Source organism: Chelonoidis abingdonii, chromosome 15 (genome assembly GCF_003597395.2).
Source record: "Chelonoidis abingdonii isolate Lonesome George chromosome 15, CheloAbing_2.0, whole genome shotgun sequence".
NCBI lineage: Eukaryota > Metazoa > Chordata > Testudines > Testudinidae > Chelonoidis > Chelonoidis abingdonii.
Genome location: NC_133783.1, coordinates 20962286 through 20977747, shown reverse-complemented (window position 1 = coordinate 20977747; position 15462 = coordinate 20962286). Strand labels below are relative to the sequence as shown.

General features: G+C 37.8%; 2 protein-coding genes across 2 annotated transcripts in view; one reads left to right on the top strand and one right to left on the bottom strand.

Moving 5' to 3' along the window:
• The window catches only part of LRRTM3 (leucine rich repeat transmembrane neuronal 3), a 149830-nt gene extending 135258 nt beyond the window's left edge, over nucleotides 1-14572 (bottom strand). The window contains exons 1-2 of the mRNA XM_032795286.2: nucleotides 14071-14572; nucleotides 12231-13762 (exon numbers count right to left, since the gene is read on the bottom strand). Coding sequence (XP_032651177.1) covers nucleotides 12231-13762; nucleotides 14071-14074 — 1536 coding nt within the window. The 5' untranslated portion in view covers nucleotides 14075-14572. The remainder of the gene's footprint in view (nucleotides 1-12230; nucleotides 13763-14070) is intronic.
• CTNNA3 (catenin alpha 3) overlaps nucleotides 1-15462 on the top strand; it is a 927714-nt gene that overhangs the window by 433060 nt on the left and 479192 nt on the right. The gene's annotated exons all lie outside the window — the stretch shown is intronic.

Sequence of the window (15462 nt, the reverse complement as noted above, 5' to 3'; positions counted from 1 at the left end):
ACAGAGCTGGGAGCACAACCCTGGATCTTTTACCTACTAAAAGACAGACCTCTAGCACTTAAGCTAAAAGACAACGCATTTATCTTGGAGAGATGGTTGTAGGTCCCTTTTCTTCTCTGTGGACCAGATGGTCACATTACCCACACAGGCACTCAAAGCCAGGGCTTGCCACTACTAAAAGATGGCATCTAGAGCCAGTTAGCACTGTGCTTGTGAAGGTACATATATGTCCCTTTACAGGGAGGATGGATGTAATGCTTAGTGATCAATAAATGACATTAAACATTCTGAATATATTAACTATTCAAGCCATAGTTAACATAAAACAGTAATGCACTTGGGAGTTTGCTTGCTTCTGTGCTTGAATTTGGTTATAGCCAATGCACCTTTTTCCAACTTGCATTTCTCAATGAAACTCTCAGATACAGGCAAACTCCTGAGTCCCTTGTGAATACAAATATTCAACTGTGTCACCTTAATTACCATCTTTTAATGTCTTACAGTTAACACAGTCAGAAGTTGCTGTGGCCAAATTACAGCTGCCCTAAATGAAGAGAGTTTCCCTCTCTTAGCACTCCTAAAACTGCACTCTATGCTCCTGGAGTGCAGGGATGTGCACTGGAGCTGTTGTCAGCACTGTGCTGGAGCTGTTGTCAGCACTGCGTCTCGCAAAGGTTGTGGCTGGGCGAGGTGGTAATGATGCAGTGGATCTGTGTCCCCAATACTTCATTCCCTCTTCCTTGCAGTGCAGCTCCACTGGAAGTACAATTGGGCCCTTTGATTTAAGGTCTAAGTGGTAAATGGGGGTAAATACGTTGCATGCATGCGATGAGGAGCCAACATGTCTTTCTGCCCATTGAGTTTATTTTCTTTCTACTTGGCCACCCTTACCCATTTCTTTTCTAGTTTGAAGAGTCAGGCAAGACAGAGGTTGCTCTTTCTGCTTTATCTTTTGCCATCTCTCTTTTCCCCCATATTCCTTTCTTGTTACCTACTGAAAATTAAAATCTCTATTGCTGGAATACACTTTCATGTATAATTCTTGCTCTGGACGCATAGTCAGATGAAGAATTCTGCCCCTTTGCTTCACAATTAGCTAACATTTACCTGTGCTTGGGAGTTCCTTTGCCTTTAGAAGTGTATTTGTTTGGGAGCAAGGAACTTTGGACACAGAATTATCTTTGCTTGATTGGGGTCTAGGGCTTTCAGAGAAGCTAATATCTACGTACAGCCTTTGGAGTCTCTCTCATTTCTGAGATATAAAACATTAAAACAGAAAAGAAGATTATGAAGAGGCAGAAAAACCTGACAAAGTAACGAATGGTGACGTTTTACCCTTTTGTAAAAATATGCCTGACCTGAACAATCTTTGTAGATCCACCTAACTCAGGACTGTGAATTCGTCTACTGTAACACAGTTCTCCCCACAGGCATGGCTGCATTAAAAAATTGTTGGGGGTGGGGAACTGGGGTGAAAATGAATAAGTCCTGTTGCTGATGCATTGAAAGGAACAAGATAGTAAACTGTTGGTGGGAATATGACATGTTCCCCTAATGGTTGCAACTGTTACTTTTTTCACATACTTCCATGGATATTATGAATGAACTAACCCAGAGCAGCCTCAAGCATGTTCCACCACCTATCTCTACCGTTATGGTGAAGAACGAAGAAGAAAAAATTTTTGGCCAGACCTGGTGAGCAGAACTTTTCATAGTTGCCTTAAGGTAAAATTTTGACAACATCATTTGTTCTGTTTAAAGCCTCTTTTCCTGTACAAGTTCAAAGAACTAAACATACATAAAGAACCTCATGTTCTTCTGTGGCAGAGTTTTGCTACCTGTGGGTATCTACTAGCATGGCTTCCCACTGAAGCCCTTCTGTCTTCTGGCTGCCTGAGGAAAGAGCAGGGTGTTTCACAGATTTAGCAGCTGTGACTGATTTCAGCGTCAAACAAATGTTTAAATAATGTTGCTTGATGGCAGGCTGCAGTGAGCGCCATGCAGTGGATGTCTGAGTTTTAATTGGTGCCACCATTCAAGGCAGCTAGCAGTCAGACAGAATGCCACATTAGATATTTTGGGAGTTCTGGAGGCTAGGGAAAGGCGGCCTCCCTTGGAAAGTGTTTTGTATACATTTAGAGATGCTTGTATTTTGGTATCTTCTCCCTTTTTTTGATAAACAGGGTATTGCAATGAATATAGGCTAATTTCTTAAGCATATGGACTAAGTGGAAATGATGAATACTTGTAATGATTTCTCAGTACAGAGTCTGTATCTAGGAGCATTTTCTTTTACCACCTCATTAATGACTTGGAGCCACTAAGCTTATAGTGCTGAATAAGGATTTACATTTAATTGAAGTCCTCTGTTCTTTACTGACAAAATGTATTTTACACACTAGATGAATGTAATTAGTGTGATGAGGCTTTAAAAGAAATTGGCTTTGTTAAATTTAGTATTTGCCATGCCAGTTTATACATGAAACCAAACCATATAAATCACTAGTTCTGTGGGATTGAGGAAAGAAACCAGAGATTTTTATGTAGAGTTTCTGATATAGAGTAGCTTTAATTCAAAATACTATTAAAATCCAACTAAAATATAGTCTCAAGTTTAATAATTCAGCCTACTATTAAAATTATTTTACACTGCCACAAAAAGATTATTCCTATTGTAAATGGACCATCTGATTTATAGATTGTAGTAGGTGAAGAAAAGACAGCTTCCATTTTACAACAGAGAGATTTCTGTGATTGTGTTCTTATTAAAACATTCATAAACACACCCCCAACAGAATCCTGCTGCTTTATGCAACAGATGATTTAAAGACATGCAGTTCACAGTTACTTTTCTCACTACAAAGTCATTGCCTTCTGGTCAGCTAGGCAATAGTTTATTATTTAAAAATAACTTCATGTTCTCCAATGACATCAGTTATAGAAATTCAGAATGTTGAGACTGTATTTGTATTTAGATTTCCTTAAGCTATAAAATAAATGTTTGGAAGTAAATTCAGAACCTTCAATCTGGAAAGAGCTTTACTAGAAAATATCAAATGCATACTGCTTCACAGAGCTCACTGCTTCCCTATAGCAGCTCTGTTTTTATTTTTGACATTCTGTTGTTGAGAACATTAAACCAATAATGAAGATTTAGAATTTGTAAAGCTTTAATGTGGGACTGCATTTAAAAGAGAACACACATGATAAAAACATATGTTCTTATAGCTATGAGCTATTCATGACGAAACATATTTTTATGTAGTCATTTTGATTTAGATACATGATTTAGAAACTTACTATCCAAAATCATACATGTGTGAAGGGAAGTGTTTTTTAAACAAGGGCAAATAAACTATGTGGCAATAGCAATGTACAGTATTATCAATACTACCGGGTAGATTTTGCTGCATGCCCATGATAATGTTGACATTGTAGCTTAGAAATAACTGTCAAGTGTGATCTTGCACTTAATATTTAATCTGAATTCAATTAGAGAAATTAAAAAAAAATAAGAAAAGCTAGTTAATCACCGCTGTAGAAACAATTAAGGACTGGTTCCACAGTTCCTGCTCAGTACTGTATACTGTAAATCTCTGGTATTATGAAATTGGAAGACAGTATGTTGCAGTGTGAATCACAGCTGCAATATGTGAACTTAACCTGTGCTGAATTGCTAATATATGGTATGGATTTGTATTCAGTGTACTACAGTGTGAATGAGAAGAAGCTGGTTGGTATAAGACAATGCAGAATAGAACCTGGTGCACTGCTTTGAACATATGAGTCATATATTACTATATTGCTATAATACTGTGATGTGGAAGGATATTATACTCTGAGTAACATTCTGTGATGTCAGTAGAAATCTAATATGCCGGAATATTAAACTGAACTTGATATGCTTTAGAGAGAGAGAAAAAAACCTGTTCTCAAATAATCATTAAATGTTTTGGGCGAATATGATATGATTTGCAATTACTAGTGGACTAACTAGCTTGGTTAAAATAAGAACTTCTGAACCTTTGTCCAACACTTAAAGCAAGCTCCAATAAAACTTTTTCCAAGGCTCAAAAAAGCTGTTACTTTAAATATAGAGAGAGAATCATCAGTAGCCACTCTTAATAAGGTGGCAACTGTTTTCCCATTGTACATCCTATTTTCAACCACTTCCCTCCCCCACCAAAAAGCAACCAATTTTCCTGAAATGTTGCTGCATCTCATCCCAAACTAGAAGACAGGAACCTGGGATAGCTAGCCCGTTGGTCTGACCCAGTTTGGCCATTCTTATGTTCTTAGAGTTTCTAGAAAGACTGACTAAAATCAGAAATGCTGGTATAAATAGTTATGATGGAATCATGACTATTTACTGCAGATGAGGACCTTGCCCAGGGTGTCCTGAACATTTGCTTGAAATGCCTAACTTCTTCTGGCTCAGCCTAGAAATGGTTAGGGGGAAGAATATGGAAGAGAACATTGGCAGGGCATGGAGGGTGGGATGAAGGAAATACAGGAGCCAGTGGGACATTAATGGAGTGCAAGGGATTGAGTGAGGTTTGGAGGAGTGGACAAAGAAGTAGGTGAAGGGACAGGGAAAAAGCAGAGGATCTTATCTATGATGATTTGTTTAGAAATGTAATGCTAAGCACTTAATGAAGCGAAGACTTCCACTCCGCCATCTACTATTCCACTGAGATATAACTGCAGTCCCTTACCTCTGATAGACTTGCCAAAGCCTTCAGCAAGGAAGCCTTGCTTAGAGGGGCCTTACGTCAACTGTCAGAGCAAAGAATCCCATCTTGTGGAGGAAGCTTAAACACCAACCAAATTCAAACTTTTTTGGGAAGAGTTTTAGACAGAGCAGTTAGATGCTCAACTCCAACTGAACGTCAGTGGGAGATTTACCCAGCATTAATTGTGGCATAGGTGGTTAAGGAAGAGACATAGAACTACTTCAAAAGCTCTTTTCACTGAGTATCCTTGTCATACCCATACGTGGTAGCTGACAGCCTGCCACTTTGACATTAACAGCAGAATTAATACCTCTGAAACTCAGCACAGCAGGGATAATATTATATTCTCATTGATTCATCATAACTAGCAGCATGACATTAATGCTAGAAGTACTAAAAAGCATTATGCAGGAGGTAACAAAATATTTCAACGCAAAATGTTTGAATTGCTCACAGATCAATTCACATCCAGATTTCCATGCACATATCTCTAACATCTCCAGAAAATAACTCTTATCCACACTTAAGGCAGATGTAAGGTAAAAGTGGGTAAAAGATTAGTATCAAGGTTTATACATGCCCAGAGCACTAGATGAGAACATTAAAAAAAATCTAAATATATTAATGTTTTTTGGAAATGCACAAATCTTCTTTCTCCGAGTAAGAATCCAGGCACTTTTTACTTAATCTTGCCCCCCTTTTAACATACGTGTAACCAGGGGAAATGGGAGATGTACCCACAACCATGTACTATGACAACAGGACTCACGCAGTCCCACTCATGAGCTCTCCCCTCTTCAACTAGCATTACATGGTGGCACCTACACTAGCAGGCATTAAAAATTTACCAACCATTGCCATACCATGGTATTGACTATACCACAGTTATAACCATTACAAATATAGGAAATGCTGCCATATGCCAAGAGACAATGCATGATAACTGTTAGAAAATGCTGACTTCATGATGGTGACTGCTGCATGCTCATTGCTTTAACAAGGTTGTGCTAGTTTCTAAGATGTGAAGTTTTCTAATTGCACTGTTAGTTGAAATATTATTTATAAGCCATTCAGAATAGTGATGTGACTAAACTTTTCTGCACCCTATTTCCCTCATGTCATGCCGTTATGTCACTAGTTAGACTGGCCTACCGGTCAGCATGAGGATAAAATTTAAATCTTTACCCATATAATCTTGTTCTGTGATAACATCAGATCTCGCAAGGTGAGATGGGAGAAAAGTCAAGGGATGAAATTATGAACATAATGGGTTACCTTAAGACAAACGCCTGAGTACATACTCATTATCACAGTTTTCTGTGTTGTTCCTGAGTCAGAGTTAAATGAATATTCAAGTAGATTAAGGGACACTGTACTCTAAAGTTGCCATCTTTCAGATGAGATGGAAAATCAAAGCCATTGACTCCATCTGGCCATTAAAGAGCTTGTAGTATTTTCCAGTATAGGTAGTGACTCTGGTGTCCTGGCTAAATTCAACTTCAGATAATTCTGTTTACTTAAATTCTTCCTGCAGTTTCACTTCGACACACTGGCTGAAAGATTGGGCCACACTGAAGTCCATGTCAAAGCTTTCATTGACTTCAGTAGGCCACTTGTTTCACCCACTTGTTAAAAAACTTCTTGTACTTTTTGGGTAGAGTTGCTATGAGTTTTATTAAACAACTGCTGCTCTCTGCTCCAGCAATTGCTGCAGTTCAGTGTTGGCTAGGGCTAGTAAGTGTTTGGTTAAGCTATATAGTCAATGATTGCAAAGCTACTCGATATCCATTGACAAGCAAAGCATTAATGTAGTGAATAAGTCTTACATCCCTTGGTTAATAGTGTTGTAGACATGTTGGCCCCAGGATTTCAGAGACAAGGTGAGTGAGTTAATACTTTCCTTTATTAGACCAACTTCTCTTGATAGAAGAAGCTCTGACAAAAAAAGTATTGCTTCACGCACCTTGGCGCTCTCATACCTTTAAATTAGTGGTTTTTGTTTTTGTTTTTTTTGTGAATTCACAAAAGGGCTTTACACTCTTGGTCAGATAGTTGGCTTTTTGTGCTTTCTTTAGCATGTGCATTTTCCCAGGTACTGGGTTTTTTCTAATTTGACATCAAGTTGGTTGAATGCCCTTCCATTTGATATCTGATCAAGTGTTTCAATATTTAAAAATTGCACTTAAAATATTTCTCTTCTTTCTTGCTGTTGAATGTACTGTTTTGAACTTATTTTATGATATCTTGATGCTAGTTAATGACACTTTATAAATATATAATAATTATTTAATTCTTGCCTGCACCTTGCATTTCTTATATGAACCTTTCATTAGCTGCTAGCAATGCAATGATATGTGATAACAATTACAACTCTGCACATTTCTTGACAGCATTTTTATACTGCTGCCACTTTCTTTTTTCACTCACTGAATTAATTTAGATTAAGACCCATATGCAGAAATGTGAAATAAATGTGATTACAGTGCAGTTGAATACTTAGCACTGTGATTACAGTGCAGTTGAATACTTAGAGTTGGAAGGGAACTATATGCTACTACTATGATGTATAGCACAAGACAAAGTTAAAGCCAAAACGTGAGTGTGAACTGAAATAGAGACACACCTGTGATTAATCTAATCTGCCACTGGATGTCACTATGGTTCCACGCAAATTCAGCTGAAAGAATATTTATCTAGAGTTGGGTGGCTGACTATTCTGCAAACCATTAGAATGTAGTAAACTATGTCAAAATATCCAATTACCTTTTCAGGAAAGTTATACAGTACATTTATAAAAATTATATTTTTATATCGGACTTCACTGGGTTACAGAGCTAGGAAACTGTGTCTGCCTCTCCCTTTCTTTTATGACCGTTAGCCCAATGTTTAGAGCCCTTGCCTGGGTTGTGGGAGACCAAGGTTAGAATTCTTGCTCTGGAGCAGGCACTTAAACTCAGAGCTCCTCCCACCTAGGTAGGTGACCTACCACCAGGTGAAAAGCTGTGCTGGGACGAGTTGCTCTCAGTCTCTATTTTGGAAACTGTCCCACTTCTTGGTATAAATACTTAAATATTCAGTGGAGCTGGGACTTGAACTCAGATCTCCTCTTTACTAGGTGAGCATCCTAACTACCAGGCTATTCTCCTCAGTCTCTCCTGTTGAAGCTGTTCCACAATGGAAAAAAATACTTAAATGTTCAGTGTGCCAGAGAGAGAGAGAGATTATCATCAGTCTGTAGAGTCAGTCAGTCAGTCACTTATCTAGGAGATAGGAGATGTGGATTCAGATCTTTGAATCCAGCAAAGAAAAGATTTGAATCTAAATTCAAGTCTTGCTCCAGACTAGGGATTCAAACTTGGGTGTTTCACATCCCTGGCAAGTGTCTAACCACTGGGCTAAAGGTTATAAAAGGGGAGATATGTTCCCACTTTCTATCTGTGACACTTTCCTGGCCTGAAATAGACTTTTCAAATTTGTGAGAAAATTCTAAACATTTTTGGAACTGAACCAAATATTTTCTCCTGATTTTTCAGTTTGCTGGCTGAACTGAAAAATCAGTTATTCACTAGCTCTATTTAGGGTTTCTGGGGTGCTGATTTTGTGCTTGTTTCTGTTCATATCACTTTAAAAAAATATAAAATACAAATCCACTGAAAAACAAAAGGGAACAAAAAAACAGTAGACAGGGGCCTGGCCTACACTAGGAAATTACTTCGTATAGCTATGACTCAGGGTGTGTGAAAAATCCACACTCCTAGAAACAATTATACCGACCTAACTCCTCATGTAGACAGTGCTAGGTCAATGGAAGTGTTGGGGAGGCGGAGGTTCCTATGCTGACAAGAGAATCTCTCTTGTTGGCATAAGTAGTGTCTATATTGAAGTAGTGCAGCTGAGCCACCGTAGTATTTTAAGTGTAGACATACCCAGGGATATAGCACATTATATCTGGAATGAAGGGCCTCTTGTCCTGATCTGTGGCCAAGGAGCACTCTTTGGAGGAGGAATGGGAGAAGGCATCACTGGCTTCAAGCCATCTTGGTGCTCCCCTATTTCTGGAGTGTCCTGACACTACTCAAGTCCAAGGTGTAAATTAAGGGTACCTGGAGATCACTGGCACATAAAGGAATTCTATCCATACCCACTTCCTCCAGCCAGGCCCATACACTGGCAATCTGGTGGGGTGGCATAAAAGGGACTATGGCTGCTGTACAACACCTCTTGATTCCTCTCTATATAAGAGAAATCCTCCAGTGGTGCAGTTGAGGGTAGCTTTATGACAGAGTGGCACAAAGGTGCCCTAAGAGAGGCAAAATCTGGGCCAGGAGTAGAGTTATTTGCTCATATTTGAGGAAGAATGAGAAGGGTCATATCATTCTGCAATCTTAAAAAACCTCCACCTGTTTTTCATGAAAGGAGTGTGTTTTTAACCAGAACTTACTGTAGTTCAGTGGAATTTACCCTGTAGGATTGGAAATCAAAACGGTTAGGATTTGCGACACCAGGACTGTGCTGTATAGACAGCCAAAACAGGTGGTGTTAACACAGTTGTTAAATTGTGCAGCTAAATGGTAACATGGTTTGGTCAACCTAGGACTTTACCTAAATTCAAACATGGTATTTTTAATCTATAGATAACATAGTTTGAGGCTAGATTAAACCATTTGATAACCCGTTGTCACCACAACTGGATTTAATAACCATTATTCAACTCAGACCTCTTAGCCATTCAGTTGGGGATTGTTGGCACAGGCCTTTATGTACTGCACAGTGAGCCAGCAGTTTCTTTATCAAATAACTGTAGTGATAATTACCCATCCATCTGTGTTTATCACTGAAAATATGTGAAAATATAAATATAAACTATTTGGCATCTTTCATATAATAATTGAATAAATTGCCCTTCTAATCATGTCTATAATATAACCATGTTGAATTTTCATTATTGTCTTAACCATCTATGCTGAAGAATTTAGTTTAGTAATAGTAGTGGCTGGTATTTAAAGAAACTCCATAGTTGGTCTCAGTTTTGTGCCTGTATTTCTTTCACACCGACACACACTTAGATTTTAAAAAATGCACTTTGTTTCTACATGTATTTTCTTCTGGAAGAGATTGTAGATTGTGTCCCCAGTGAAATATGATGTTGAATGAGTTAAAAATATTTTTTAAGGTTGACTTTAAAATGTGTCAAGTGTTTTTTAATGCCTCATTCTGACCATACAGGAAGAAAATACTAAATAGAAAACAGTTACCTAAAACATGCACTGAATATTTTTATGTAGAAATGATCCTGGATTATTTCTATAAAATAGATTTTTCTAAGTATAGGAATCATCCCCAAATAGCTTCCTTTATCCTTTCATTTTTTGGTAAATGTAATTTTTCTCTTTGGATGCATATAGTGTTAGTCACCATTTCAGGCACTGATGAAGCCAAAAAGTACAGTGATGCGTTTTAATCTTGTATTTCTGGCAAACCCTAATCCTTCAGTTCAGTCATAGGCAAGGTTTGGTTGTAGAGAATGTAGCTCTTTAATGGATTTAGATGTGTTCATTTTACTGACATTTTATATAAATTTCAAAACTACAACTTGGGAAAATTACATTATGTTCAGCAGTACAGTTTAAAGTACACCAAGCACCTGCATTATTAATCATGCTGGAACGTAAGAATCTTTGCACTCAGTAAACATAAGGTACCAGAATTACATGGTACATGGTTCAGTATATTATGAATCATCCACTCTCTATTATTTTCTCTTTATAGACCTTTAAAAAGAAAATAGTTTTATTACACTAAAAAGAGCTTAAGTGCATTAGTGCTGTTTAAATGATGTGTTCTGACCTTGCTTCATGGTATCTAGCATAGTTCAAGGTGATTTGTTTTGATTATTTTTCCCCAGTAAGCAAAGAATCAACAAGAACACTCTGTTAAAAGATTTTGCTTTTTCTAATCTGCTGCAGTGAAACTGCGCTGCAGAAACATTACCTCCCAAGTGGTCAAAGACGTGCAATTTACTAAGCCAAATCAAGTTACAAAATAGAGATAATGAAATTACTGATTAGCTTCTTTAATGATGCTGTTCTATTTGAAAAATGAGAGAGAGAGTTTAAAAGATCCTTTGTCTAATATGTGACGGTTATAACTTATTTTAATATATGGGTGATGGTATATTTTGCAAATACAATGACTTTGAGGGAGAGGGACAGTGATCCGGATTACAAATAGCCATCTGGGTTTGTCCAGTAACACACTGATGAATGACTTCACATTAAAAATGAATATCTATGAATTCTTGTAATGTCAGCAGGGTTATGATAAAAAATCATTTGTCATTTTTTTAAAGATCATTTGGATGCATTCTTCCTTTGATTAGAGAATAACCAGTTTTCACTGGAAGCTCTTTCCAGTTGCTGTGGTGTTTCTAAAATGTACCCTGACTGGCTTTCTAAATACTTGAAGCTTCTTTAGCTATGACATAGGTGGTGTGCAAAGCACATCTAGATACTCTAATGAGCACAGACCACAAATAAAAAAATGAAGAAAATGACAGATTTAATGGTTTTGCTTAACCACATAAATGTTTTTGACAGTTTTGAAAAGAGAATTTCTAATGAGCACCCAAACAAATGTGTGCAGGAAGTGGTCTTGCATTTGCTACTGCACATTTGTGTTCCTCTAATTACATCAATAAGGAATTTTTGCGCCTGGTCTAATGAATGCCTTTTGACTACTTTCTGAAAGCCAACTGGATGTAAGAAGGGATAAACACTGGCACCTTTTGTATGAAGCCACATGAACAGGTTTCAATTAGTAGTTATCAGCTCTAGAAACTCTGTATTTTCATACAGTATAGTAAACTGCATTCTACATTTTTTCTGTTTTCTTTATTAAGCCTGTATTTTTCTCTCCCCTTAGTTTTCTGTGACACACACTGATCTCCTGACACTTTTACTTAGCACTGGCTTATTTGATCATACCTTATATTGCACAAAAAATCAGACATTCTTTCAGGGCTGTTCCTGCACCATCTCTAAGCTCAAGCAACTCCTAGAATTTATATGAAGCTATAGTACCTGGCTCATTCAATGCGTCTTTGATTCATAAAATGAACTTCAAAACATTTTTCTTTGCATTGTTGTCATTTTTCTGCCCAAACAGAGGCACACTCACTGCAGATGTGGTGGATTAGTTATGAAAGAAGTTTTCTATTTGAAAACGAGAGATTTTAATGAAATCCCTAGATGGTCTGTACAATAGGTATTGTATTAAATCAGAGCTGAAGCTTCACATTATTTATAGTATTTAAATTTCAATGAGTTGATTATGTATGAGAGTAAAATGACCAGTATTATGAATGTACCAAAAAAGTGACATGGAAGTGCTGTGCCAAAAGAGTGAAAAAAAACCATGTTCCCTTTATAGTCACTAGAGTTCAACAAAGCACCACTATTTCCCAGCTTTTAAAAGCTTTTTTATCACAATGGTTCATACCTCACATTCCCTGGAGCCTGATTTGTTATACGTGCAGGATCCTGTTCCATTCAGCAACATCTCACTGGTTTCAGTGTTGGTAGGTTTATAATCTACATAAAATTCCTGTGTGGTTGGAGTCATTTGCTTCAGTGACTGTCTTTTTTTTTTCCTGTGCCTTCGCATGAGAGAGTGTTGCTGCAGCTGCTTCATACTGGCTGGGTAACGCTTCCATGACACATAGATTACTAGCAGGATCACAAGCACGGACAAAAAAAGGGCCACACTCCCTGCTATGATTTTATGAAAGGAGATGTGTTCTGTGTCGTGCTCGAGTTCTGAGCTGGATTCGGTGGCTCCGATAGTTGGGGGCAGAGGGGGCTTGCTGTCGTGTTTAGGCCTGGTGAGTTTTGGTTTAAATGTTGGCTTTGGGGGAGCTCTTGCTAATTCAAACCTCTCTGTAGTACTTTTGCCACAGATGCTGTAGTTTTTCACCGCATCAATAACATTCACCCCTTGCAGCTCTTTGGGGCTGGCACAGATAATTGTATTTTCTCTCAGCCCTTTAAAACTTTTTAGCCAGTTTACCAGAGAGCAAATATTTCTGCTGCATTCCCATATATTCCCAGCAAGGCTGATATCATTGAGGGATATCCAAGAATCCAAAATTTCTTGACCAATAAATGTGAGCTTGTTTGAATCCAGGTTGAGGCGCTGTAAATTGGGCACACACTGAAAAACACTAGGTCCACTGAAAGCTTCTATTTCATTGCCAGATAAATCAAGCCTTTGTAATGAGCTCCAGGTCCAGGACATAGTTTGTCCTATCACACTGATTTTATTCCACTGTAAATAAAGGTTTTGAAGGCTGACTAGTCTTGGAAAAAGTGCCAGGTTGAGCTTAGAAAACTGATTGTGCTCCAGGTGAAGCTCCTTCAACCTGATCATGCCTGCAAAGACATTCCTTGCTAAACTTCGGATGCGATTGTAACCCAAGTCCAGAAGTTCAAGGTTCCTACAATCTTGGAATATTCGAACAGGGATGGTTCTTAGGGAATTGGATCGCAAATGTAAACTCAGCAGCTTCCTTAAGCCCCTGAACTGTTCAGATCCCAGAGACTGCAGCTGATTGTATGACAGATCCAAGTTACGGAGATTTGTCACAGGTCTGAAGGTATTATTAAGAAAATAGGCGATTCTGTTGGAACTCAGGATCAACTCTTTTAGTCTGCGTATTCCATTGAAAGCATTTTCATCAATATTGCTGATGTGGTTATGGTCTAAATACAGCCAGGTGAGCTGATTTAGACCTTTAAATTGATTATGTTTTAGTTTTTGGAGGCTGTTATAGCGAAGAGACAAACCTAAACAACCAGCAGATATAGTCAAGGGTATCTCCTGTAATTTCTGAGATTCACAATATACCATTTTTCCTTCACACCTACAGCTTTTAGGGCATCCTCGTTCAGCAGAAGAAAGCATTGTCAGTAATACAGTAGGGGCTATTACCAGGGCTACAGCTGATCCGCTCAGTAGCCTAATTACATTGAAACCTGGAAATAAAAACAACTTAGAAAAGTTATCCCCCCAAAAGATCAGTCATTTTAAAAATCATGCTAAGAATCTTTCTTTTAAAAATCATTTAAAAAATTTCTAGCTTGACAGCTACTTTGCACATTATTTTCTTTTACTCAGATTTTAAAAATGTCTTTATAAATATTGTAAAATAGTTTAAATAAATGTAATCAATGGACATTTTAACTATGATCCTAAATCATATCAAGATAAGTCAACAGAACAATTAAAACAGGATCTATGCAGAAGCTACAAGCTGTATATTTAAAAAAAATGAAAAACATACCCATCCTTTGTGTTGTTCAAAGGTCGTCCTTAGGTCTTTTGTTTTTGCTTAGGGTGCCACAAGCATGACAGTCCCTGTCAGCTGCACTGTTGTGAGTCAGGGCTTGCTGACACCCAGGAAGAAAAATTGGACCCCTTGGGAGATGGACTGATTTTGGAACATTATTCTTTGCCAGCCACGCAGAACACTCCAAGAATAAATAAATCCCCATACACCATTCACAGCAAAATGTCAGATTCTTCCTAGGTAATAGGATCTTCATGGATATTACAGTTTTGCATCTTTACAGTTAGAAACCTGGCTTTTAAAATCTCTCTTTATGTGAAAGCATGATAGATTCCTCCAAGCAACAATTAGCTATCTGAATTCACATATCTGTATTCCATAGTACAGCAGTTATTGCAGTTAGCACCCGATCCAGCTCTGAAGCTGCTTTGGAGCACAGAATAACAGAATAACACCATACAGTGAACAAGCTCTGTTCACTTCTGCATACTGTCATTCTGAAAGCTTCTCCGACTGTTGCTTTGGTTTCAGTGAATGCCGTCTTATGTATAGCTGCCCCCAGTGGTGAAGAATATTATGGGCATGTGCAGAAATGTCTTTCTTTTATCTTGCAAATGAGTAAACTCAGCTGGGAAATGTGATTGTTCTGGGTAACTAATGGGAGTGGAGTGGTCAGCTGCAGTGTGAACTAAGCTAAATTTCAGAATATTTCATATCCTCTGTCTCTTTTGATTCTGTCAAAGATTTTTAAAACACACATGCACGGTTTTCACAATAACTCACTACTTTTTAATGCAGCGTCAACTACTTACTGTGCCTGTAATCCAGCATTTTAACAAGGATAGAGTAATTATATCATGACAAATATTTGTAGGCTATCATTTTGCCTTTTTTTAAAAAATCACAGTGAAAAGGAGGTTGGGGATAAAAGTATCAGGTTTATTTTATTTCATAACATGCTATCACAGTATTAACTCTTTTAAACACCAGCTAGAATTTCGTTAAAAACGTAGTCCTGTGAGCAGACAAGACAAATAAATTTGACATGGAATCTGGCCCCACTGATTTTGTCATATTAAGTAAAGATATGCTTAGGACGGTTTTTAATATTCATTTACTGTAATTAAAGAACTTTTAAAGCATATAAATTAATTTAAAAAACCCAGGAATAGATTTTTACTTTTGTACAATCTAAAGAACATAAAAATAAAGATATAAATACATTTGTGGCCAACTCTTATGTGTGAGACCAAGAATCCTCCATCCCTCCCCTTCCCCACAGCGTGGGATTAAGGAGCCTCCTCCCACCATGTGACCTGTTGGAGTGGAGCCTTCCTCTTCCTCATTGCATGCTTGGTACCAGGGTATGACAGAATTATAGCACAG